Genomic DNA, 10,000 nt, shown 5'->3' with positions numbered 1-10,000 from the left:
TAGTAGTTTGGAAGCCTAATTTCTGGTCATAAAACAAACGCAAGTCCAACAAGCCCTTAAGAGAAAAGTCAACTCGGCCCAATTCACATAAAAAAAAGCTTTTAATACAAAAACAGCGACAGTACTCTGTCCCCGCCTGCAACTCGTCTCTCGCGCTTTCCTTTTGCGGCCATCCAGCAATCCCCACCACCCACCCGTCTCAAGTTCTGTCGTGGTGTCGGTGGCGATGTTGACTTTTCCTCCTGGGCTCATCCCTCTCCTCCGAGCGAGGGTTGCGACGGCTGGAAGCGCCGCCTCGAAAGCCCTCGGAAGAATAGCGCGGGAGCAGCGGGTAGGGAGGAGCGGTCGGCGGGGGGAACGGCCCCCGCCTCCTCCCCTCCTCCTGGGGGTGGAAGGCCCTCCAGCTGCCGTTCTGGTGCCGGGACCCCTCGTACTGGTTGCCGGCCTGGGGGGATTGTTTCCACCACGCCGACTCGGACTGTGCCTGGGGCCTCCACTGGTACCTGGGTATGGGGGACCACATGCCAGGGATGGAGGGCGGGGAGAGGAGGGGAGGAGGGTGGCGGGGGCGATGGTGTTGCGGCGGGGGCAGCAGGGGAGGGGGGCGGAGGCCGCTGTGTAGGGGCCGAGGCTGCTGGTTCATGCCTCGTTGGTGGAAAGGCCTGAAGTGGAGGACGACAGACGTGGGAAATGAGAAAAAACTGCTGTTGCTGCGGTTAGGGATCATCGGAAGGTTGGGGGGGAGGGGCTGTGGAAACTTACACTGAGCGGTGACTATTATAGTTGCCGTGCTGTTCTCTCTCCCAGGGCGGGGTCGAGCCTGCCTGGCCTTTGATTGGCTCCTGCTCCGATTCGTCCATGCCCTGATTACTGTAAAGACACAAAAAAAGGGGGGGGGGGGCAGATGAATGAATTCAGTCGTACAGCAAACGACTCTAGGAGGAACTGGTGTTCTCCCTGATAGCCAGCCAGGAGCTCGGAGACTCTCACCTTCGCTTTGGCCCACACTGGAGGTCCTTCAGGTAGTTCTCCCTCTCTATGACGTGGCCCCTTGCAGAGTTAAACACTGACCAAAACAACGCAGAGAGCACACACAACTGTGGATGACTCGACTCTCTCCAACCGTGGACTTTCTCTTCTCTTTTACACTCGTTCTCTTGTGCGCACACACACTCTTCCAGAACAATCAGAACTTACACTTTATAGCCTGTTTTGGATCCAGGCCATCCACATCTATCAGGTACCTGGGGGGCCAAGCGGAAGTTAAACAACACGGACTGTCTGAGCCATGGTGAAACAGCCAAACACACCACCTGACCTGTATTCACCTGCAGACGAGGTAGCCCGTGCGGTTCAAACCATGGGTGCAGTGGACTCCAATCAGCTTCTCTGTGAGAGAGTCACCAGGATATTAGCTTTCGGTATTGTTCTCTTGTCCTGCTGGATTCAAACGTGACCTCGTCCCCGATGGTTGGCTATTGATGGTGCACTTACCGTTGTCTGCGTTGTCTTGTAGGAACCTGCGTACAGCCTGTTTGAAGCTGAGGATTGTGGGGTCGCTGGGAACTTCATGACCAGCCGTGAAGATCTTCAGGTAGAACACCGAGTCTGGTAAGTCCTAACCATCCACACCAAGAGATATTGTTGTGAAAGTGAAGCAGAAAGCGGTGTACACTTTCGTGTGTGTGAGAGTGTGTGTGTGTGTGTGTGTGTGTACCACTGGTTTGTAGTAGCGTGTGGTATAGGTGAGGTCTATAATCAAGCCCAACTCCTGTTTCTCTTTACTAAGAGCAGTCAGCAGCTCTTTCGGACCAAACACGTCAGAACTCTGAACATGGCGATTCAGCGACTGTAACCAAACAGACAGACAGATATTCTCATTCAATCGACTTCTAACACAATGAACTGAACGATGGATTTATTGACAGGATTTGGTTGTGCCATTGACATGGTTCAGACCTTAAATGATGTCAGGTGAAAAGGAAAAAAACGTGACCGTTTCTGACCTGTTTCAAGGGAACCTTGAAAGCAATGAACCGAGTCCCGGGTATCTTCTTGCCAACGGCCTTGTAGTCCAACCACCTGTGGGAGTGTCAACATCCTATCAATTGCCTACAGTCGTTGGACAGTCGGCTATAAATTAGGCTGAGTCGGGGTTTTTTACCTGTCCGGAATCCCGTTTTTATTCGTTGGAGGCATCTGTATATGTTTACCAGTTCTGTAACTAGTTGACACGTCACTGTATGTAGCAACTAGAAGAAGGCGATGGAGTAAAAATGATGGCTGAGAAGCAAAAACGAATTGAGATGAGACCGTGTGTGCGCTGCTCATGTCCGACTTTACTGCTACTATCAGGTGGCTAGATTGTAGCTACGCCAGACGTTAGTTGGTCTTCTGTCCTTGAAGATTCGACATGCACTGACATTAAAGTTAGCTACTCCCAGTAGGCTTTAAAAAATTAATTTCCCAAATTATACCTGGTGCTTGCTGACATCGTAATAGTTTGCGAGCTTGCTGCACAGCTAGCACAGCTAGCACAACAGAGCTATCTCTAATAGACCGACTGCTATAATAATAATACTAGCTAGCTAGGCTACTTACTTTGTATCTCATCACGTAAACACATGAACACGTTCCATCATCACAAGTTAAACGACCCGAGACAACTTAAAACGGTCAAAACGAGGATAGAGAACAGAATCCAAGATATTCGTATTTTCGTAAAAGTAAAATGACAATGTGGGTGTCAACCCCCTGCTACAGTGCCACTGCTAGTACATTTTTACACGTTACTCGGCAGCATGTGGATGACGTAGGATCTTTGAAGCTTTTTGACTGCCACCTACAGGTCACCTTGGTGTACAGCAAGAATCACTGAAATCACTGAAAGAAAACGTCAAGACAACTAGTTTTATGGTGAAGGGTTTAATGTATGTAAACATGTTGTCATGGACAGTAAAAAAAAAATATATATATATATATCGTGAATTTGAATAAAATATGACATTATTAACAGTGCATTGATCAGGAATATAATATCTAATCGTGGGTGTGACGGCAATTACTTTCAATCTTCCAGACAGGAATGGGGCCACGACCAACACAGCCAATGGCACAGAAAGAGCAGTAAGAGGATAATGACGTAAACCTGCCAGGTACAGTCATGCGGTTTACGATAAATGTTCACTCCAAACAAGCCTATTGTGATTGTGGATATACGCAGACACAAAAATATGACAGTCAATCAAAAACATGTTATGAAGAAACATGATTGTCCCATCTCATTCAAGTAAAATGATCATAAGCTCATAACTTTCTTATCATGTAATAAACGCCCACAGGGAAGAACGCTAGAATGTCTGGACTATAGGTGAGAGGGAAGGCATGTGGAAGTTTTCTGTGAAACAACCTCCTGTGGAAAAGCTCAAAGGAAATAACGGAGTTATGCAACACAGAATCCATCACTGCAGCATGTGATGTACACTGCAGGATCCAGGCCATATATGGCTGCCTGCCAGGTGTTGAAAAAGGTGTGTCTCTACCTGTAATCCACTGATTGCCGGTTAGAGGTACATAAAAGTAGTTGCAGCAAGAGGAGTCAGACCAAGTCAACCACCCTGGATCTACGCTCTCTGTACGAGATCGTATCTATGTGGAAGTCAATGAGGCACGGTGAGCAGGAGGTGAACCGGGCAGTACTGGTGTCCGTGGAAACCTTTTACCCTGGAGTTATGTTGACCAGGAGACCAGGAGCCTGCAAAGACACCAAGAGACTCCACCGCGTTCTGAGGAAGCTCGGCTTCAAGGTGGACATACACGCCGACCTCACCGCCCGGGAGATCGACACACTCTTTCAGAAAGGTATTGCACACATACATTCGCGTGATTACACGCCATTGGCCACGGTTCCTCGCTGCTTGCGCGCTACATCCTGTACACATCCTGTACACAGACATCCTGAGCGTGCCTGCTACGGAAATATGCGTGTGCTGATTTGCATAATGGGATTATTGGAGAGATGTGACATGAAAGTGGAAGACAGATCATTCTAAAGGACAATTATAGCTCAGCAGTAGAGCATTGAACTGCCGATCAAAAGGTTGCAGGTTTGAATCCTTCCCGCGTACGTCCCTTTGGATAAAAGCACCTGCTAAAGGAATACATAATTAAAGATCCCAATACCAATCTCTGGTATTATTGTCTGATTCAAAACTGATCCACAATAAAGAACATTTGAGCATTAATATTCTTCCACTGGATGTTTCTAGATCAATGGTAATCGATTGTGTAGCCTGGCCCGAAGGATCTTTTGTTTTGCTTGCAGAGTATCGTTTCTCATCATCATCAGTCATGTTTACACAAGGTTATTAATGATGGGTCAGAGTCCACTGCAGGAACAAACACGTCCAGTAGACTTTCAGAACGATGGTGCCCTTTAACAGCTGCTTAAGTAGTCCCTGGTAAAGATATGAGATCCTTCAAGTTGTCACCACATGAAGGACACACTGTAGAGAGATGGATAAGCAAAGATTACTCTTCAAGTTAAGAGAGAGACTGAAATGTCGACGTGTGGGAACATAATGTTCTGGCAGGGGGCCCTGACTCATGACTGTAGACATAAAGAGCAGAAACATGTACAGCCCTCGACTGAGTGGATACACTTGTATAACAAAGACCATTCAGGCAGAAGTCTCGACTCCTGGCGTGCGAGGGCCCGGCCCTACCTTGCAAGCACAGGTGACAGATGACGAGCGAACCAGCTGTTCTGACAGCGCGTCATCAACGATTATGTGACAGGCAAAACCTGATGTTCTGGACTCTTGTGCCTCATCACTCAGAGAGCAAGAAAACAGTCGAGGGCTGTTTCCTGGCGGTGTTGTCCACTCACGGAGAGGAGGGGTTTGTGTTCGGAGCCGACGGGGAGCCAGTCAGACTGTCTCGCATTTTCAGCTACTTCAGCAACCCACACATGGAGGGCAAGACCAAGATGTTCTTCATCCAGGTTGGTGTTCTGCCCCTCACCCTCATCATCATCGTCACACATGACACACACACACATGAAGTCGTAACAAACCGGCTGTCTCTCCAGGCATGTCGAGGACATGAGTTGGACGCTGGGGTCGCGGTGGAGACCGATTCGGCAGGAAGTGAGGTCGCGGAGGACACCTTTGCGCAATACCAGTCCGTTCCCATAGATGCCGCTGTGATGTACGCCACAGTACCAGGTGAGCCTCACCTCCTCGTTGAAAAATAGCCAGGATGTGGACAACGTGACATTACTCTCCATTCATACCCCTCCCCTTCCTCTTCTCAGGCTACGCGGCGTTCAATAGTCCCCTGGGCGCTGTCTTCCTCCAGACTCTCTGCTCCTTGCTGGAGGAGGAGGGGGGGCGTGGCTTGGAGCTGACCCGCCTCATGACACGGCTCTCCCACCGCGTGGCCTTCACGTTCCAGGCCAAAGGTCGACATCTGGCGGGGAAGAAGGAAATGCCCTGCTTGGTTTCACGGCTGACGAAAGACGTGTTCCCATTCGCTGAGCCGGGGAAGGACTGTGAAGAAAAAGGGCTCAGTGCCACGTCATTGGTCAGCACAGACAACATCAGACCTCGGAAACACTCCATCAGTTAGTTGGTTAGATAGCGTGTGTGTGTGTGTGTGTGTGTGTGTGTATGCTTTTAGTGTCATGACCAGGTGTATTGGTGACCATTTCAGACATAGTGGGGTTACCCTAACTACTTGTGCAACGTCTTGTAACTTTTCCTAATTCAATTTTTGTTAGTAGCTTGGCTCGGTCGAATTGATCTTTAACCTTTCCAAGAAATACTCATCTTCTCTGTGAGCCTACAAGTGTTTTGAATATTTTCCGTTTTATGATATTTGTTACTGTTTAGTGTATGTCTATGAAGTCGTATTCCGTTTCGTTGTGAATAAAGTATTTTTGAATGCAAAGCTCAAGGTGCGGGATTATTCGAACTCAGCAAATGAAAGAAACAAGCTCTCTTTTCTCTGACACGGAAGAGACGAGGAACGAGGGAGAAAACAGATTTCACCTCAGACCTCAGATTGCAATAGAGTCTGACGCATCATTTTAATAATCCATTCCATCCATGAAGTTAGTAGAGCTTTATTCAAAGGCATCAGGACTCACAGAGCTAGGTGATGACCCCCCTCCCTTTCTCTCTCAGACACACGTGCATAGAAAGGTATGACCTTCCTTTTCTTTCCTCCAAGCTGAAAAACTCTTCTTTCTTAGTATTCATGTCTGGCTGCACTCAAAGCAGGTCCTGTGTTCATTAGATTAGAATCATGCTGAGCTCCTCAGCAAATGGACAAACATTGGCCCTTTCTTTTATCTCCAAGGTAGAACCGACAACAGTTATGACAATGGTCCAGGGCCATTCCACCATAGGAAATACGACAGGAGTCAAAAATTCCCACGAACTTGCCTCTGATGTCACTTCCTGTCCCCCAGGTCTCAACTGTGCACATTCCGTTCCTGTCGTGCCAAAATATGGTTCTCTGCTCATACTTGCAATCCATCACATTAATTGCAGTCTGCAGCTGCTTTTATATGCATCAAACTGTCTTAACAAGCAAATACACATAACTTGATGTCCTTGGCAATAGCAAAGGTATGTATTTATGCAACTTGAACATTTCTTGTAACCGAATATTCACAATTGTGGATTGCACAGAAGTGTTTGTGGTTTTGTAGTGCAATCAGACATGGCATTTACAGGTTAATAGGCTGAAGTATTGTCTCGGATGTGTACATGTGTTTGGTATGTCTAAAATCTTTGTTTGGGCCTTAGCTTGGTAACTAGACTGCAAATATCATGACTCACATGAATGAATTCCTTTTCAACACCTGAAACGCCTTCTCACAGCTGACTAATCACATTAAAACATCTTTCAGCTTTGGGGCGTAAGTCTACCAGTAACAAACAAGTTGGTTCCCAGACGAACTAGGGCTGCTTGTCATGCGTACTTTATCTGACAATTCCTGACAATTCAGTAACACGCAAGGCAGTTTTTCTCAGAATCAAAAGCAAAAGTAAGTTCAATTGGGCAAACCTAATTAGGGAATAATAAAAACTGATACCAGACAGCCATAGATACAGATAACTGTTTTATTGGTGTACCAAAACCTGGTACAACCAGTACTGTAGCCGATACACAGTCTTTTGACAAGTAATCAAGGGGAGTCAGGTGGCTGAGCGGTTAGGGAATCGGGCTATTAATCAGAATGTTGCCAGTTCAAGTCCCGGCCATGCCAAATGACGTGTCCTTGGGCAAGGCACTTCACGCTACTTGCCTCGGGGAATGTCCCTGTACTTACTGTAAATCTCTCTGGATGAGCGTGTCTGCTAAATTTAATGTAAATGTTATCTTATGAGGAAACAAATCTGCACTATTATGAAAGTTCTTGGTTCTTTTATCCTATCGCAGTGTAATGTGTGTGACAAGTTCACACGAAACCTGGATAGTCTTTGCCTACATTGCAGCCTTTACTTAAGACTACACTCTAATCCCACCAGCAGAGGACAGTAGAGAAACAGAAATGGGTACAGAAATAGCAACAACTCCAAATATATTTAAAAAAAAAAACAAACATGCTAACCACCAAGCCTAATCCAGCAGAGCGATTTCAGTCCAGATGTCCCTTTAAATTGTCACTTCTGGTTCATTCCAAAGTTAGGCTCAATCAACCATGTCTCAACCGCCGTGTATTTCTATCTTTGGGCCCAGACACACGGAGGTGTTTGGGTTGGCCACGTTCTAGGGCACCGTTGAGAACGAGGAGAGGTGGTGTGTAATCTAAGACAGCCTGTTTGTCTCCTGTGTGGGTCGGAGGTGGGTTCCATAATAGCACGTTGCCAAGTTTCCACATCTCCAGGATTAGAGTTCCTGTATCTTTCCTGAGAAGGTGAGGTTTCCCCCCCCCCCCCTTCTTCTTCTCCCTCCCTTTAAAACTCTTCCTCACACACCCTCCTGTGGTCGACCATCTCTTCACGGAGAACGGTTAATTCTGGGGCCGCACTGACACACACGGTCAAATGCAGTGTGGCGCAGGCCTAATGAGTTGTAATCACCAGGTTCGCTTCATCGCACAGCAATCAGAGCCAAGAGTGTCTCAGACAAAACACACAGCTGTTTCGTCGTCGAACTCGGTGACACCGACGATTCAGGATTGCTGACACCAACACGCCTCAGCACACACACACACACACACACAAATCCTCACAGACACACTTCAGAGAAATGGATGTTTATTATCATCACATGGGAGGCAGGGCTTCACAAAACAAGAACAGAGCTGATCTACTCCAAAACTACCATCAAACAGAAGATGAAACTAAAACTTACAGCCATTTTTGTTTTGATTTCCATTAAAAATGAATTTTTTTACATGTGTCATTTATAAGTTGAACATTGAGAAATTATAAAAAAAGGTAACAATTCTGAAAAATAGAGGTTTACAAAAAATACATTGTTTCATGAAGACGAGTTAGAAAGAGGTGATCAAATATTGACCGATATTTTTTTTTTTTCTTTCCTTTTCATACTAATATAAAGGGTGGTCTATTAACTATAAAAAGGGTTTAAAAAAAACAAAACAAAAAACAAAGCTCACTTGCAGCTTTTAAAAGCGAGGTAAAAAAGATGGGAGTGGGCAGATATCCCCCCCAAGGCACTGACTCCTGGCCAGATGTGACGTCAGCCATCTGTGGCTGAGGTGAGGACAGCTGGTCTTAGACCTGCCCTTAGGGCTAACATGAACACAGCTCCCCGAGCGCTTCAGTGATTGGTCCGGGTGACCAGAGAGAGGGGCTGGGACTGCGTTAAGGCACGCTGGGAGCTCAGCACCGACTGGTGGAGGGCGCTGGGAGGCGGGGCCAAGGCGGGGGGGAAGGGGAACGGACGGGAGAGGAGGGGAGGAGTCTTGCTGCTGGAGGAGGAGGAGCCTATCTGGGGGGAGTAGGAGGGGTGAGAGGAGGAGGGGGAGGAGGAGGTAGGACCTGAGGGCTTGCCGGCGCGGAGCGCGTGAGACTGCGCGTGGCTCTGGGGCTGCGAGTGTGCGTGGGCGTCCCTGTGCGGGCGGTGGGGCTTGGTGGTGAGGGAGAGCGGCTGGAGCTGCTCGGCGTGCGCGTGCTCGCCGTGGGGGGGAGGGGGAGGGGCCGCGTGCGTGTGCTCGGTGTGGGTGGGCGCCGGCGGCGCCGGGGAGGCCAGCGCCGTGGTGGGCGTGGCCGGCGAGTCCAGCGAGGAGGCGGGGCTGGCCTGGGAGAGGTGCGTGTGCGTCAGGTGGGGGTGGGCGTGCGAGGCGCTCTGCCTCTCCTGGGAGCCGAGCGACACGCACGACTTCTTGGGCTGCGGGGAGAAGTGCTCCGTGGGGTCTGGAAACACACAGACACACAATTCGAGTTAGTGACGCCGGCTCGAGAACAGAGCCGGGCTTACGTCAGGCTCCTTTGCCTGACGTAAGCCGGGCTTACGGGGGTGAACCGGGCTTCTGAGAACAGGCCCCCCCCCCGGGTGCTGCTTACCGTCGGGCAGAGCAGAATCACACTTGTTATCCCTCTTCCTCTTCTTCCTCTTCCCCTGCAAAGTCCAAACAAAACAACAACAAGGGTCAGATGGCTGAGCGGTTAGGGGGTAGTAGTCAAAAAACACCAATTGCCCGAAAGGCAAAACGATGAATGGGGACTGTGATCTTTCTAGTCTGAGAGCTCCGGTAGACTGCGACATCCACTGAGGGGACACTGACAGCTCGTTGGCCGATGGCGCACGCAGTCCTTTGGACGACGGGCCAATGAAATATGAGTGCGATCACCCAGGTCTCCGGGCGTGGTTTTATCATGGGTGTTACCGGCAGGATGGCACAGACTTTGGCCTATGGCGTGTAGACATATACGTGTGTGTGTGTGCTTACACTGACGGTGTGTGTGTTATACTGATATAGTGGTTGTGTGGATGTGGGTCATTTCATCTGGGCAGAGTG

At 48.7% G+C, this 10,000-nt stretch overlaps 3 protein-coding genes across 4 annotated transcripts in view; 1 reads left to right on the top strand and 2 right to left on the bottom strand.

The window, feature by feature from the left end:
* Nucleotides 1–82: 82 nt before the first annotated feature.
* dusp11 (dual specificity phosphatase 11 (RNA/RNP complex 1-interacting)) lies at nt 83–2,813 on the bottom strand. Of its 2 annotated transcripts, none has more exons than XM_084693804.1 (10): nt 2,602–2,813; nt 2,165–2,283; nt 2,007–2,082; nt 1,718–1,849; nt 1,495–1,618; nt 1,329–1,389; nt 1,198–1,244; nt 991–1,066; nt 763–870; nt 83–662 (listed from the first exon to the last, which is right to left on the bottom strand). In XM_084693804.1, exons 1-10 carry the CDS (start codon nt 2,611–2,613, stop codon nt 200–202), a joined length of 1,218 nt encoding a protein of 405 aa, XP_084549930.1. In that variant the 5' UTR covers nt 2,614–2,813; the 3' UTR covers nt 83–199. The 2 variants fall into 2 exon arrangements, with proteins under 2 accessions (XP_084549930.1, XP_084549931.1); XM_084693805.1 differs by having other exon boundaries at nt 2,165–2,252.
* A 782-nt stretch (nt 2,814–3,595) lies between these two features.
* On the top strand, nt 3,596–5,940 carry casp17 (caspase 17, apoptosis-related cysteine peptidase). Its single transcript, XM_084693898.1, has 4 exons — nt 3,596–3,861; nt 4,839–5,002; nt 5,090–5,225; nt 5,315–5,940. Exons 1-4 carry the CDS (start codon nt 3,651–3,653, stop codon nt 5,626–5,628), a joined length of 825 nt encoding a protein of 274 aa, XP_084550024.1. The 5' UTR covers nt 3,596–3,650; the 3' UTR covers nt 5,629–5,940.
* Nucleotides 5,941–8,253: 2,313 nt separating this feature from the next.
* Nucleotides 8,254–10,000, bottom strand: part of tcf7l1a (transcription factor 7 like 1a) — a 14,135-nt gene continuing 12,388 nt past the window's right edge. The window contains 2 exon segments of the mRNA XM_084693657.1: nt 8,254–9,395; nt 9,546–9,600. Coding sequence (XP_084549783.1) covers nt 8,800–9,395; nt 9,546–9,600 — 651 coding nt within the window. The 3' untranslated portion in view covers nt 8,254–8,799.

This window comes from Hypomesus nipponensis, chromosome 27, assembly GCF_054491055.1.
Source record: "Hypomesus nipponensis isolate SF chromosome 27, ASM5449105v1, whole genome shotgun sequence".
Taxonomy (NCBI): Eukaryota; Metazoa; Chordata; class Actinopteri; order Osmeriformes; family Osmeridae; genus Hypomesus; species Hypomesus nipponensis.
The sequence above is the reverse complement of the archived record's forward strand: the minus strand, read 5'-3'. Positions and strand labels throughout refer to the sequence as shown.